The sequence below is a fragment of the Bactrocera latifrons genome, unplaced genomic scaffold (genome assembly GCF_001853355.1).
Source record: "Bactrocera latifrons isolate USDA-ARS-PBARC rearing strain unplaced genomic scaffold, ASM185335v1 scaffold_540, whole genome shotgun sequence".
In the NCBI taxonomy this organism is placed as follows: domain Eukaryota; kingdom Metazoa; phylum Arthropoda; class Insecta; order Diptera; family Tephritidae; genus Bactrocera; species Bactrocera latifrons.
The window spans coordinates 61,557-78,998 of NW_017537202.1; the positions used below are offsets into that span (position 1 = coordinate 61,557).

The 17,442-nt window shown below is 34.0% G+C and overlaps 1 protein-coding gene across 2 annotated transcripts in view; it reads right to left on the minus strand.

The window, feature by feature from the left end:
• LOC108974273 (E3 ubiquitin-protein ligase hyd) overlaps nucleotides 1-17,442 on the minus strand; it is a 90,624-nt gene that overhangs the window by 29,914 nt on the left and 43,268 nt on the right. For both annotated transcript variants that reach the window (XM_018941981.1, XM_018941979.1), the window contains exons 11-14: nucleotides 16,562-16,757; nucleotides 15,898-16,506; nucleotides 10,615-11,565; nucleotides 2,088-2,158 (exon numbers count right to left, since the gene is read on the minus strand). In XM_018941981.1, the coding sequence (XP_018797526.1) occupies nucleotides 2,088-2,158; nucleotides 10,615-11,565; nucleotides 15,898-16,506; nucleotides 16,562-16,757 (1,827 nt within the window). The remainder of the gene's footprint in view (nucleotides 1-2,087; nucleotides 2,159-10,614; nucleotides 11,566-15,897; nucleotides 16,507-16,561; nucleotides 16,758-17,442) is intronic.

Below are 17,442 nucleotides of genomic sequence, written 5' to 3' on the forward strand. Positions count from 1 at the left end.
GCAATATTTTTATTATTTTAGAAGTTAAATAAAAAATAAGTATTCTGTTTTGAACTGAATTAAAATTTCTCCCATTTTTTGTAAAATTAAGTTTCATTTCTGTACCATAGAAGTTGCTTTGAATAAACTTTCGTCCTGTTACGTGACTTAATTATGTGAGCACAAGTGTATGTATGTATATCTAAACAAAAACCACTGTAGCCTGCAAGTAGCTGTGTGATTTTTTTGAAGAAAAAAATGTTTAAATGATTCTTACAGGAATATTGAACACATGCTTATGTTTTGAAATATAATTTTTTTTATTTATGAATTTTCTAATACATTAGGTTGTCAAAAAAGTCTTGCGGTATTTTCGCTAGTTGGCGCTGAGAGCGCGAAGTTCTAGTTTTATTCGTCACACCGGGTCATGCTATACCTTTTGGAAAGCTCATTTCACGCGCTAACACGTGTTTGATTGATTGTCTTTTCTTTTAAGTCGTTCGTGAGTTATAKCGCCGCAAGCATGGAGCAAAATAAAGAAAAATACGACATATTTTACAGTACTACTACGATAAAGGCAAAAATGCATCTCAAGCCGCCAATAAAATTTGTGCAGTTTATGGACCCGATACCCGATTTTCGTTCTGGTGTAGAGGTGGTCGAAGATGTGCCACGCTCCGGAAGGCCTGTCGTCGAAAATTGTGATAAAATCGCTGAATTGGTCGAAAGAGACCGGCATAGTAGCATCGGTCAAGAGCTGGGCATTAGTCATCAAAAAAAAATTTTATGAACAATTTAAAATTCAATAAAAATACCGCAAGACTTTTTTGACAAAATAATATTAATTAAGCATGACTTTTTGCAAGAACTCCATTTTATATTAGTGCCGAAATAAACTATAAGAAGACTTAACGAAAACATTTTTGGGCACTCTTATTTTAGTATATGCTCTAAACACTTTTCTAATATATTTTGTGTGATATTTTGGAAGAAAAACATGTTACTGTAAAATCTGAATTGATAAGTGTTATCCGCACTTCTTAAAATTTTTGAGGTTTGATATATATATTATAGGTAACTTTATTTGTATCCATTAGTTCTGGGTGTCACAAACAACCGTCAGGTGAACAAAAAACTGTTAAAACTGAATTCTGACGAGTTGAAATCCAGGAGACTCTTTGTCTGTCCGTCCCTCTGTGCACGCTGTAACTTGAGTAAAAATTGAGATATCGTAATGGTAAAAACGGTATAAAAAGGAGGATGAGTTCGTAAATAGGCGTTACCGGACCACTGCCCACAAAACGCCATCAATCGAAAACCTATAAAGTGTCATAATAAACGACTGAATTAAGATATAGAACGATATAAGACGACCTATAGGCTATGCGGCTTCTGCCGTTACAACAACAACAACAACACCTATAGGCTATATAGGAACCGGGGTAAAAATTTTACGATGGGCGTGGCACTGCCCCCTTAAGGTGAATTCAAATATTATGTACACCGCCAGACTGACTTCACACAAATGTGACATTCCCCTAACATTCTTATGTTACTTCCCATATAAGGCAATTGTAAATTCCATTTGATTCATTCTTTAACTTTCCAGTGTACAAATCAAGAAGCAATTAAAATTTACCACGTTATATTATAAAATTTTGCACGGATAGTGTCTTTGAAGTATGCCACCATTTGACCATGTCCAAATTTAAACAAAACTGTTCAAGCCSCTATATACAGAATGTGTAGACCCAGGGCATGTATTTGACTTTATACCGAAAACATCGGTGAATGTGTAGTGAATATAAGTGAAATTCGGAGATAACCTTTTTGTAATAATAGTATTTCTGTGTGTCAAAAACGGGTTGAATCGTGCAATAGTTTCTTAACGAATTTTTGAAATTCCAGGGGACTTTATTCCGCATTTATTGGTCAATATCAATGAAAACAAGATACCGGAGTGCGTGTTTTAGTAACAAGGTATCTTTGTGCCTAAAATGGATAAAATCGAATAAGAACTTGACCCAGCGGTCATAAATGTACAAATTTTACTTTAACGTACAGTTGATACATTTCAGCTAAAAATGTATAAAAAACCAATAACTTACCTTAGGAAAGAGCCTTTCACCTAACTGTTGTAAATGCACAGATAAATGGTCATTGGGTTCAGTTGTTCCGTCTAAAATTAAAAACAAAACCATATGTTACGATTGGTTTTAACACAACTTTATAATATAATGTTATATGCAAGAGAAGAATACCTCAAATGTAGCAAGTTTTAAAGAAATAGATAATAACACATCTTTTGGCAAATATCGTTCCTTTCAAGGGAAGATCAGCAAAGTATTGAGATGCAGAAACGACTACGGCAGCGACAGAATCAAGCCAATCGTTTAAAAGAGTATTAATGGTTGATCAACAAGAGGCAATGCGCTTGAATATAAACGACTCAATGGACATTGGCCTGTAATTATATACAGCACTCCCACGGTTCGATGGAACCAATATACACAGATCCTGAATAACACAGGTATAGACCTTTATGGATGTTATAAAAGGGTTCACCAACCAGCCCAGATACTACAACGCACTTGGATTAGTATGCACAGAAATAACGGGTACGGCAGCAGACATCCTAACCAATCAAACCAAGATGATGTAATTCTAATCAATCATAAATATATTGTGTTATACTTTTGCGACCAAAAACCACTATACGTCCTTTTAGAGAAAATAAAAAAATCGTACAAAGAAAAAAAAAACAATAGCTGAATTCCGTAGTGAAGTGAGGAAAGCATTCAATTTTGCATTATCAAAGATTGAGATGTCTCAAAATCAAAAAAATGCTTCAATGAAGGAATATGCGAATCAGGAAGCAGTCATCCTAAGGTTAAATATAAAATATACAAGTGGGACATTGTTTAGTCATGGTCCTAAGGATTTGGACCTAGTACTTTTCACAACGACCGTGTTAATTCCCAATTCGAGATACATTCTAACCTCCCAACAGCGAATGCAGCAAAGATTCCTGCAGCCTGACGATAAAAGAACATATAATCCAGGAATTCAAATGCAGCGAAATATCCAGGAGCAACCAACCCATCGGTATCAACAACGCCCTGAACCCATGGATGTTGACAGTTCGTAGCAGTACCAGATGCAAACCTATTATTTAAATCAATCAAGGGATCCATCTCTCCAACGTCTCGTTCGAAAACTTCTACCAACAAAAAATGCAGCGCATCAATCAAACCAGATATGCAAACTACCAAGGACAGTATGAGACATATAGTAGAATATTTTTTTTAGGCGAGCGAATTATTTGCCTTACTTCGAAACAAAATGTGGATTACCGGCACACGCGTTACAACGTTAGTGAACACAGGATCCACTAATAATTATATTAGCAATAAATATAAAATCGGTATGTCAATACTAATTAATCCTTTCAAAACAAAAATTTTACAAAAAAGTGATTACGACGTACAGCTGTGTTCAAAATAATAGGAGTTCCCCTGAGAAAAATATTTAATCCAAAAAATATATCATGTAAGAACATGAACGCCAAACGCTTTCCCAGAAATAGTTCTAACGGTATTTCGCGAGTAAAACAGAAAGCATAAACTTCAGCTGTTTACATTTTTTGCAATGTTGTGAGTTCATATCTGTGTCGATCACTGAATTGAGCTGTTCATAAAAATAGGAGTGTGAGCTACCAAGTGGTATAATATATTTTTATTTAAACGAAATATGTAAAAAACAAAAAAGTAAGTACAACAAAATAAAAACGGTGATATTTTTTAAAGGATAAGTCATTTATTTTAATTAGTGGGTAGAAGAAAGCACTGCAGCGACAAAAAGCGTGAAATCATTAAAAATCTTCAAAAAACGGGAAAACTCATAAAGAAATAAAAGTAATACTCGGGTCTGATCAAATGATATCAAATGCCTTATCCTACAAAAATAAACCCGAAACTCGTGGACGAAAACGTAAAACTACCAAAGAAATCGATCGACGCCTACTCTAGTCGTCTAAACAAGATCCCAAAGCGACGTCTAGAGAAATAAAGAGCGTCTAAATATTGATGTTAGTGACGTAACAGTTCGTAGACGTCTACTGGAATGTAATTTATTTGCGCGGAGTCCGCGAAAAGTTYCATTGTTGACAAAGAAGCATATTGAAGCACGGCTCCAATTTGCCAAAGAACATGTCAACTGGCAACCGGAGAAATATTTTGTGGACAGACGAATGTAAGGTAGTTTTATTTGGTGGCACAGGGTCTAGACAGTATATCCATCGTCCACCAAATACGGAATATAGTCCGCAATACACCCTTAAGACTGTCAAACATGGTGGTCCAAAAGTAATGGTTTGGGGAAGTTTCTCGTACAACGGCGTGGGACCAATCCATCTAATTAAAGAAACCATGGATCAGTACGTGTATGTGGATATAATGAAAAAAGTTATGCTGCCATACGCGGAATGGAAAATACCTTTGAAGTGGTTGTTCCAGCAAGATAACGACCCGAAACATACAAGTAAGTCCGCAAAAGAATGGTTTCGGGTCAATAAAGTTCAGGTTATGTCGTGGCGTGCTCTGTCGCCTGACCTTAATCCGATAGAAAATTTATTCGCAGATGTTAAAAAAGRTGTAGCTGAGAGTAGACCATCAAATACATGGGAATTATGGAGCACAGTCCAGGAGGCGTGGCAGCAAATCCCGCTGAAAAGATGTGATCTGATGGATTCCATGCCTCGTAGATGTGCTGCAGTAATTAAAAATGGCGGTTACTCGACTAAATATTAACTAAACTATCTTATATACTAGTCAAAATTTCCAATATTTTAATTTATTATTAGTTTTATTGAATTTTGTGATGCACTCCTATTATTTTGAACACCGAATTATTGAGGTTTTTATGTAAATAATATTTTGTTTTTCGTTTACAAAGTATTACTAAAAATTTAAAAGTGCATAATAAGTCTGCATAAAATGAACAATTCCGCGATAAAAAATAAATGAATAAAATTCATGTTTTTGTTAAAAAACATAACTTCGTATTTTATATTGTGCGGCACTCCTATTATTTTGAACACAACTGTAAATCTTCGATTTATCATATTATGAAATAGATAAACTTAATGAATTTGATATGATATTAAACGAACCAAGGATCAAGAACTCTTGAGACAAGATTATTATTTGTTGATTGTGTAAAGTACCAGAAGAAAGTGATCCAAAATGTAGAATCAAAAATAAATTTCACTATTAATAATCTTCAATACAAGGAAGATATAATATAAGAAAGTTAATGATAAAAAACCTTGAATAAGTGAATTTCTTCCTTTCAATACAACTATTAGGACGACAAGACAGAACACAGACAGAAGATCCAATATGGAAAAAAACAATATCAATATGCCGTTGCTGATAACGACTTTGTGAAAAATTGTGAGTTCTTAAAAAAGGAATTTTCCAATACCTGATGTAAATATGAATATATAAAATTTAAGAAAATCGAAAGTATTTTAAATACAGATTTAGAATGAAGATTTGTTTGGTTTGGGTTAAAAACCACCTCAATCTTTCAACAATGCGTAGACGATTTCTTACGGGAATATACACATATGGTCAAAATAATAAGTACATACGCCCGTGTAGCATTCAAAGTCTAATAAATTCTCTTTTATTCATGTTTAAAGAAAAATAATATCACATTTAATTTCATATATGTCTTATATAACAAAAATAAAAATATTAGTAATAATAGTTAAAATAGGAACTTAAATTTCAATCAAATAAATAAAAGACTGAAAAAATGGCTGGACAAAATAATAAGTACATCAGGTATCTGCGAATGAAAAAAATTATTATATTGAGTTTTCTGTCCCCTATTTGATGTTTGCTTACTTCTTTCATCAGTATCCAGTATATCCGCCATTATTTCCAATTACTTTTGAGATTCGTTTTGGCATACTGGAGATAAGTTTGCGGCACGCATCAATTGGAATCTCATTCCAGGTTTTTTCAACAAAATTCCATAACTGATCCTTATTTTGGAACGATTGCTTCCCAATCCGTTGCTTTAAGTCGGGGGATTGACTTGGCCATTGTAGAGTACTCACACCATTATCCTGGAACCAATCTTTTACCAACGTCGAAGTATGCTTACGATCATTATCCTGCTGAAATTTCCAAATTAGTGGCATATTTTCCTCAGCATATGGCAGCATCGTGTTTTCCAAGATATCTTTATATTGGAATCTATTCATGGTGTCTGAAATACGATGTATTGGTCCTACACCATACCACGAAAAGCAGCCCAGACCATTATGTTGCCGCCACCATGTTTAACGGTCTTTTTTGTAAACCGTGAATGCAATTCTTTGCCTTTTGGACGGCGAACATTTCGCCTGGCGTCATTTCGGAACAAATTTATTTTAGTTTCGTCGCTCCACAAGATATTGCGCCACTTTTTTCACCACCTTGGCTCCATGTAGCCTTCTTCGAACCGTTCGGGAAGATATTACACTACCAATATCGGCTGCTATCAGTTTTGAAGATTTAAATGGGTCCGTTTTAGCAAGGGTGACGATACGATTGTCCGTTGTTGTTCATTTATTTTTTGGTCGACCGCGAGTTTCAACATTATTTTTAATCTTTAGGGCATTCTGCACGAAACACAATGAACGGCCCAAAGTTTTAGCAATATTTTTAAGACTTTGGCCCTCTTTTCTGAGGTTTAAGACGATCCTCTTCTCCTCCGCACTGCAGTGCTTATTTGTACCCATCTATAAAATTTTTAAGTTTTTAATGCGTTTTAAATATGAAGCTATACAAGCGAAAGTACAAACCATTAAATTAAATCGACCGATTTCCAGAAAATTTTGGAATAACTAACAATGTACTTATTATTTTGACCACTTAAAAAACGACCTTGAATAAACAATAGTCTCCCTTACTGCAAAGTGGGGATTTCCCATTGTTTTTTCCCCACAAAAGGTGTTACCAGATTGAATTTATTTAAACCAACCCAGAGTTGCATTCGTATACTACACCAAACATTCATAATTCAATCATGACCGCAGGCTAAAGAAATGTACTTATTATTTTGACCATGACCAATATGTACACAGGTAAATTAATTTATGTTTATATATGCGATGTACTAATATTTCCCGAAGAACATATTGAACACAATTCAACTATAATAGAAGCACTACATAAAGTGAACGAAAAGTCACATTTTTTTCAACACTCAGTCGAATACCAATATTGGAAAAAAAATTAATTGAATAATATGGAACATAACTTGTTCATAAACCAGGGCACTAAAATGTTGTAACAGACGCCAAGGCAAGAAATAAATGCGAATAGTTATTATTCTCAACATTCAGCAGAAAATTGCATTAATCCGGATTAATTAATTAGTGAAGACTCCATTAGTAACTCCCATTTAATCCTCAAAATTTTAGTAAGCTGCATTTTCGTTGGCAACATTGTTAAAAATTGCCAAATTTTAATCTTTGTGACTGAAAAACAAGCAATACTGACATCTGTTTTTCAAATTGTCAATAATAAAACAAGACGGTTTATGATATTGTGTTATAATGCAGTTTTAAAAATAACGTGTTGAAATGGTTTTGTAACAATTGCTCGGCTAACAACCACAATGATTATCTTCTATTCATTTTCATTGAAAATACTATGAAAATGACTTTAAGCTGTTCACAAGGGTTTCAAGCTCGCATATCTGCCATCGGTAACCCACAAATTTGGATCTGATTAAGTGCCCATTTAATCCGGATTAACGCTGCCGTCAATGCATAACGCCGAACATCTTATGACAACTCAACAACAAACGATCTAGTTGAACGGGTTCACAGTATGTTAATCGAAATTTAATAAGCTACACAAGTGAAAACAAAAAAGCTCTTGGCGAAGAATTGTATGAAGCATTGCGGTACGACAATATACATTCCATTACAGGATACAAACCAGAAGATGTTTTCTTCAATCGAGAAAAGTAATAAAAGACATTTTACTAAAAAATCAAAAAAAAAAAAAAGAATTGAATTACCACAACAAAGAAGAAGAAGATCAAAAGTCAATTTATTCCCGAACGGACAGACGGAATAAATACTGTAAAAGAAGATCAAGGTGCCACAATTCTAACTGCTAAAAGAAAAATAATCCGTAGGGACAATATCCGAAGACAGGTTACAACATATACAACGGTATTATAATTTTATTTGCTAACTATATACTCCACTCTGGTTGATTTAGTGACTAACCTCAGGAATAGAAAATATGCTTTGACTGAGACGGACATTTATTTATTTGAAGACACACAATTTTTGTACCATGGACCCAATTTAACGACTACATTTACACCGTACTAAAATATTATGAGGAGAAACTATAACGTTAATCCAAATGAAGAAGAGGCCATTCTTGTCAGCAARAGGCTTTAAAATCACAACCAATATCTACAAACTATAGGGCACGTCGTTCACTAAACTCTTTAAGCTCAATTATAAAATTCTTCACAGTTACTGAATAGAAACGATTAACAAACAAAAAATATTAATATTCACGTGCCATTGTTAATATTACATCACGGCAATATTATAATTGATGGAAACCATATATGAAACGGACGAAATGTTATAAGCCCAAAATATTATTATATTTCAGTATAATATTAGTACCAGTTTAGATAATGAGACATATTTTAACCATAATCAAGATAATACGTCGGAAAAATCATCCGATAACAGCAAGAGCGCAATACAACAAATAAGGAGAGATACAATAACAACATGGCAATAGACATAGGAGAATGAAAGTCGCGGCCTATACACCGACGCGACAAAAGACGACGCTGAACACACATTCTTTGAATCTAGTGAAATATCATCGGCTGATTCGGTAAATTTATTGAGAATGACTATTGTAAATTGGCGCACCTTCTGCATTCATTCTTAACAAAAAAACTGTAACAAATCTTTATAATTTAAGTAGAAATTATAAAATCCATTTAAAACTTACTATAAGGGTGGTAAGGGCAATCCTGTCGTAAGAGGCGACTAAAAGCCATATGCACTATGTCAGGCTTTAGAGACCATGTTTTGATGTCAACATGGTCTAAGTCAGATAAGTGCTATAATATTCAGCTGGAAGTCAAATTTTTAGCTTTATATTTATATCACAAAATATAAGGCATTTCCACCCGAACCAATTGGAACCAATCATTAAGTGCAAAATGCATTTATGCTTTGGGGCGCTGATCAACGCATTGTATTGATCTATGTGCTTCTAAAAGCACCGTGGAGTTTAGTCTTCATAGACAGGTATTCACGTAAAAACATATTGACATTCTATAAGGGCGGTATATGTCTTATGTAAAATGACAAATAAAACAGGGTTGCAATTATATTTTCACGTGTCATTGCACGAAAATAAATGGGGTTTGGTCTGACATATTTTACAGCCATTGCAAATAATTTTCAGGGTGTGTTGCCCGTTGCACCAAGTGAAAAACTCTGCAATTCTTGCACCGAGCAACGGTTTCACAAGAGCAAGAGAATAAACCTAATATTTTTAAAGCACCGCACACTTTTCTAGCGTAAAATTAATTTTTTAATTTGCAAAAATCCCTTCCATTCCAAATACTTGAGGGTTTTCTTGAGGATTGTGATGCAGAACTGCTTTAAAGTAAGAAAATCCCAAACTAGTTGGGTCTTAAGAGATCTGATAAGATTCATCAAACCTTACAATAAAATAAACCAACTAGTCCTCCAGGCAAATTTGAAATAGAAGGTGGAAGACATTCCCGGAAAAATACGACCCTGTTTTTGAGACTTGATTCAAGCAACTCAGCAACGTTTTTAGGAAGATTCAAGTATGAAATTGGCTGCTTCCGTTTTGAATAATACCCTTTCACATTACACGAACAACAGTAATAATCATCGCTAAGGTTATTTTGTTTGCGCCATACCATAGGTATCACATTTTGAAAGTTTTTTTTCTTGCCTTTAAACCAATTTCAAGGTCTTCAACACATCTTATGAAGACTTTATGAGATGTCCAACATTTATCCCAATTGTAAAGTTTTTTTAATCTGTAATATTAAGGGTTTTCTTCAAATATAAGAAAAACTGTCAGACCAATTCACGATATTGAATAACTTTTAGAGTATTTTTTAGTTTTCGGAACACTTAAATACATAAAAATCAAAATTCAGAAAGTATTTTTGTGACAAACCGGTGTTATCCAATATATTCAGTACAAAAATAATAGATTACCATGAGGTAATAAAAAATCGGTACCAATCTTAATGACCATTCCGAATTCTGAAGTACAAATATTTTATTAAGCACCAGGCATAAATGGTACGAGTATTTCGAATCTTACAGAATTGATTTTGATCAATAAACTAGAATTTAAAATTTTATGAATATTCTTTAATTTCTAACCAAGGTTATGCATGCCTTTCAAAAGGTTTCAAACTAAAATATTTAAAATACTAAGACTCAATAAAATGCTTTGTCCTACAAAAATATCTTAATTCTAATGACATTGCTTTTTATATTTTAATATATACATTTTCTTTGGTATGTAACAAATTTACCTGAGTGATTTGAAGCTGGAAGATATGGCCTAGCATCATAATTGAGTAGTTTCCTCTCCCGTGAGGTGCGCCAAAAAATTTTGTTTCCCGCGGTACGCCTTTGCAATGATGCAGGATCGCGATTAGAAACACCTCGATTTCGTAAAATGCTTGAAAATGGAGTTCCATATTTATTATTCATACCAATATGCGTTGCTTCTAAATTTGGCAATTTAGCAGAAGCTAATAATGCTTCGGCGATAGATGTATAGAAACTGCGCGCTACACCAGATCCTTCCCCAGGTTCGTCTTTAAAAGTTACTTTTACGCGATTAAAAGTCAGAGGGGTTTGTACTCGCCTTGTTTGATTACCAAATTGGGCATTTAACTCTTTAAAGGTTTGAATCATTAAGCACTCCCGATTACGTTCTAATTTACATAATATAAGATCACGTTGCTGTCCGTTTCGCAACTTTTCCATATGTCTTCGAAATCGGATCTCTTTAACAGGAAACCCACGTAGTTCTGGTAGCAATGATCCGTGCTCCATGCCAACGTCATCCATAAAGACCCTTCCAAATAAATCAAGTGTTAATTTCCATCGCCCAAGTAAAAAATTCCAAGAAGGAGTGACTGAAGAAAATTGTTTACAAAAATTTATGCCGCGAGGTGGGAATGTAATGTTTGTTCGTTTTATATCCTCTTGCAAAGGCGAACGTGTATCAATTCTTTCGTTTTCAATTTTTTTTGCTATTGAGCTAGCCCGGACAATAACACTGCGAGCCGATGACGTGGTTGGAAAATGTGAAACATTGGCGATTTCCTCTTCAGTTTTTTGCAATTTATTAGGGGTAATAATAACTTCTGGGCGACTAGAATTCATTGGATTACTAACGTTTGATTGAGTTTCGAGACGAGGTACGTTTTCGTCAGTATCCATTGGTTCAATATTTCGGAGTCTTGAATCCATTTCTGTAAATATAAAGGAACATTGAAAACATACACAATATTATCAATATACAATATTAAATAAAAATACCGACAAATCAAAACACAAATAATTAGAGCACTCTTTTTTAACGCTGTAATTGTCAAAGAATTATGGTATCAAATATACTAGGAATGTGGAAGAAAAATGTTCGAGAATTCTGGACTGTCTATACCATAAATTGAGAAGTTTACCCCCGGTATAAGATACGTTGCATTTATATTTCAAAACTTTATCGTAAGGTGACATTTCAAATATATAACATGCTCAGAACGTATTGACGTACGAGCGCTATTTGTAACATTTTCAGGAGCTTTAAACTTTCATACCACCAAAAAGTGGATTTAAATCTCTAAAATTTTTAGGCGATTGTTTTTTTTTTACAACTAATCGGGATGGGATGGTGAAGCTATGTGTAGAAGCGAGGAAAGTTCTCTGAGCAGCTCATGACTTCCGATCTTAGACCAAGTATCCTCTGGGTAGCCAACAAACATCCGTTTGAAGGCGATCCATTCCTTAACGGGGTTGTGCGCTGGGTTTTGGAGCCGCCAAGTAAAAAACACTACCAATAAAAAAAACCTCATATAAGAGCCTGGCGCCCTGTTGTTAACTCAGCTATAACCGCGCAAGCGGTGTCCTCGCCTTTAAATAAGAAGAATCGACGTGGATCAATTCAGCAACAGTGCATCCATAAACATGATTCAATTTTTGGCGATGAAGTGAACTCAATCGAGGCCGTGGATTACTCCAAGAAGAATGTTTTGAAGGTGGTCCAAAGTTAACTGTTGTTCCAGAAACTATTGATGCCGTGCGCAAACTGATAATGCGAGATCGTCATCAGATATATTGTCATTGAGACAACCATAGACATTAGTGCGACCAGCATACAATCAATATTGAATGAACATCTGACTATAAACAAGGTTGGATTTCATACAATTGGTCAATCGCTCAAAAGAAGATTCATGTAGATTGGTCGAGTGACAAATTCGATGGCGGGGCTTCGAAACACGTCTATTATATGTGATGAATGAATGGTGGATTTTTACGTAAGAGTCCGAAAGTAAAAAGTAGTCGACAGTACTGGTATTTTCAGATAAGCTGGAAATTGGACATGACTCAACCATATTGGAACAACGAAGAACAGAAAATTTTTAGTGATACACAACATTTTGTTTGCCAGTTGCCTTCCAAGAAATGAGGCAAACCAATCGCCGAAAACGGATCGCTGTTCTCGCACATCGACTCAAACAACTACATTTTTGAGCACTCAAAATATCGATTTTGATGAGTCATCCATCGTACAGTCCTGATTCGCCATCGACCAAATTATATTAAGGTAAGTACATTAGGTAATTTCAAAATAAATAAAAACCCTACTGATTTGTACGAAATATCGTATCGTATGAATATTTTTTCAAACGACTGTATATGGAAAATTGGTCTGCTATAAAAACTTTTGCCAACATCGGCTATATGTTTGCATTTGTATTTTTGAACATTCCTGCTTAAATTAAACAGAACTCCCTAAAATACACAGACAATTGACTAAAAAAAATAATTTTGCTAAACAAGTATTCTGATTGTTACAAGTGCATCATATGATTTTGTGACATAATTTGATATTTTGTGAAAAAATTTAAAAAATTGAGTGAATTTTTTTTGTTTAATATCCGATAGATGAGCTAAAAATTACTTGGATTTTTTGGCCAATTTTTAATTGAATTTTGTCACATTTTCAGCAGATTTTCGTGTCTTTTCGTCACCTTTTAGTGCTTTTCGAGTGCAGACGATCTCGAACGTTTCATTTTCGCTTCCGAACGGTAAGACAGAAATTATTGCGGTTTTTTGGCCCATTTTTAATTGAAGTTTGACACATTTTCAGTATACTTTTAACAATTTTCGTGTCTTTTCGTGACTTTTTGGTGCTTTTCGAGTCCAGAATTGGCTGGATTTCATCAATTTATTACTGAAGTTCTTTATTCTCTTTAGTGTAGTTTCTTCTAAAAATGCCACGAAGAGCAAGAGCTGACATTGGACGTCTGTCGCGTAGAACGCAAAATAGATCAAATGAAAGGTAAAATCAGTCGCAAGAACAAGRGATTGCGAATACAAGGGCCGACAAGTATTAATCAAAATGTTCAAAGGCATGCAGCACGAATCTACGTTAATATTGCTTTAAATGGTGCTGGATTTAAATATAATCACGCAATTGATTACAGTTTGCATAAGTTTGTAGTGATTGGTGGAATGAACAAAGTATGTAAACATTGTAATGTACTGAAAATTCATAATGAAACACCTGAAATGTGTTGTGCCAGTGGCAAAGTAAGATTAACCGAATTACATTAACCACCGGAACCATTGGCAACATTAATTTCAGGAACAACGACGCAATCGAAACATTTTTTGGATAATATCCAAATGTATAATTCGTGCTTTAAAATGACTTCCTTTGGAGCGACGAATGTAATACGAAATGATTATCTCGTAAACAGCTGATTATCATTTTTATAATATTTTCAATAAAAATTGATAGAAGATAAACATTGCGATTGTTAGCCAACCAATTTTCACAAAACTATTTTTTATTACAAAAACATCTCAACTATTTTTAAAACTGTATCATAACATAAAACTTCTTGTTTTATTATTGAAAACTTGAAAACCGGATGTCAGTGTTGCTTGTTTTTCAGTCACAATAGATTAAAATTGGCCATTTTTAACAATGTTGCCAACGAAAACGCAGCTAACTAAAACTTTGAGGATTATCTCCACTAGCTCCTGAATTAATCATAATCCAGTTAATCCGGTAAACACTGCCGCCTGTCAATGCTATAAGAACTAAAACCGACGACTGGAGTAAAAAACTATTACAGTATCGAGCAAAATATCTGCAACTAGAGTGAAGTCATCGATTTTTTCTCTTCTGGTGGCAATTTTTCTTTGAATCGTTTTTTGTTTCTTGTTATTAAATTTACAGCATTGAATTTACATATTTTGTAATGTTAATTGCATTTTTTTTCTTTTGCCGGATTTATTTCAATAAAGGTTGAAATGTATTGCAATCTGCCGCACCAAAATAATTAACTCTTTTTGCTTAGCGTTATATACATAGGTAAACATACTCAAGCTTCACTTTTTTCTAACTGAATTGAGTTTGTATTGATTGAAACATTTACTGAGCATAATTTTTTGTAAAAACGCGTTTTTATTTTAAATTTGTAACGAAGATAGTAATGGCTCCAAATAAATTCGGTGAAGCGCTCAAACCACGTATTATTGATGATTGTAATAACGAAACTTCTTAAAAAGAAATTTCTATTAAATAAAAAATTCACAAGTCTTCGATCTCATGAATAATTTCGAACTATAATTTAAAAACTTTCGCAGTAGTACATTGTGTTTTCGGTTTCCACTTAACAGCAAAATTTGTAAGGAGCTTGGGTTACTAATCTGCTCAAAAACGGTAGCACGTCGCCTGAATGACGCTAATTTGCGCAGTTAGCGACACACGAAGAAAACTCTTATTAACAAGTGGAAAACTATTCTTTTCAGTGATGAGTCCTAATTTAATTAGGTAGAAAGTGATGGTAGTGTGACGTTCGTCACCCACGAAACAAACTTCTTAAAAACTCGTATTGCCTGAAAACAGTCACTTATAGTGACAAGTTATCGTCTGGGAACAGTGACATTATAGAATGAATATTGCTGCCACATGCTGAAAGGGAAATGCTATTTAAGTGGGTCTTCCAACAAGACCGACTCGAAGCATTCGACAAAGCTCATAAAATAAGGGTTCTAAAGAAGTGGGTGCCCAGACCTTAAACCCATAGAAAATTATGGCAAATTGTAGAGAATTGATCTGAATAATGAGGCAAACGCTGATCAGTTTTTCCAAAGAGTCCTGGAGGCATGGAGAAATATGCGATAAACCATATTGCATACCCTTATAACTTCAATGCGGCGGCAATGCAAAGCAGTTATTTGTAGTAATACAATACCATAMAGCAGTTATTGGTAGTAATACAGCCATACAATACTATTTTTTATTTTATTTAAAATAATGTATAATTTTTTTTAAAGTGCCATTTTTTTATTTGTATTAAACTAATAAACGGAAATTGTAATAAACATATTTCAGTTGGCAAATGTTTTGTCAGATACTGTATGTTAAAATCAAGTTGTTTTAGAGCTATCATTAAGATCGCAATGCTGCATTTGTGGGTATATTCTTGTTCATAATTCATAATCATTTATAAGAATATAACCGTTAAATTTAATAATGTACATATATATATCGGTATTTTAATTACCTGTTTTCCAGCTATCTCCAAATTTTACGCAACTAGTTAACACCGACTTATAGCTAGAAAAACCTAGCTTTGTTTGTGCCGCAGTAATACTGGCGCCCTCCGCTGTATTTTCTTCTGTCGGAATTAAAAGCGGTGAATTAAAAAATAAGTCCTCTCGCTTGGAATTTGGCTGAAGAAGATGCGGTTTATCAGCTAGAGGTATAGCAACATCCAGCGGCAAGTCAAAATTATCTGGGGCCAAGCAACCAAGGCTTAATGTTGACTCTGATCGCACAAAAAACGAATGACGACGAGTTGTTGCTGATAAAGGTATAGCTATTGCAGCAGAGGAATTAGATTCAGGAAACATTTCCTCATTTGTTGCGTTAGAAAACTCATCATCCGTATCTTCATTCTCATTTAAATTGGAAATGTTTATGTTAGAAAAATGTTCAGATTTTTCATAAAAATTTGAATTATTACGCATATAGTAAAAAAAGCCATCAAATACATATGCTATATGCCGAAAAGCTGTTATATCCAATACGGGCAAAGCGTCACGATGTTCTGAGGTATGAGCTCGCATCAGGGACAAGCAATAAGTGAAAAAATCTCTTCGGGTGGATGAACCTACAAAAAATATTTACTATAATTTTTTTAACAGAGTTGTAACGTATTATTATACCCATGATATTAATTCCAGCTGATGAAGATCCAGTTTGGTTAGAAGTGTTCTGAGTGTTAAGGTTAAGGGGATGAAGTGGATGTGTTGGGTCGGTATAATTTGTCAAATAAGCCCCAAACTTCAATTGTGGTTCTGTCCCATCCATAATTGAATACATCCAATTCCAAGTAGACTTGAACCTTTCTTCAATGTACATCTAATAAATTAATTATAACAAAATGCATAAAGAAAAACTTTAGACCTAAAAAATACGTTTCGTTCATAGCTAACTAGATCTAATAGTTTTATTTCCTTTAAAGATAACTGCAGGTATGTTCATAATAATATTAGATCCCTTTGTTTTAACGCTTTAGAAATATAATTATTCTATTTTCAACAGAAATTTTAAATAAAATTTAGATTTTTTCTTGATTATGCAGAACGGTGTAAAAAATCAGTTTAAATGGTTGATCCACGTAGAGGTACTTTTTCAGATTACTCGTGAGTTGTGTCTAGCTGTCATGTTATTTTTGTTCAGTATTGTTTGGCATTTCATCAAAGAAATACTTCCTACGCCTAAACGCATGTTACGAAAATTACGTTCGCCAGAGAACGTAAAACTATAGAAATCACCGCGTTGGCAAATTTACGATATTTCATTTTTTATAGGGATACTCTTTTCTATTAATGAATTTTACCAAAAAATAGTTTACCGAATTTCACCAATATTTTACAGGGGGGTTGAAAATAGCAGGATTAAGCATTTTCAGTGATAAATGAGAAAAGTAATGCTTGTATACAAATAAGAGACAGCCAATGAAGTAAAAGCTATGCATATGTATTTACAATATATGCATGCGCTTTTTGGCTGAGTATTTGCATATTTGATTTTTTTGATATAC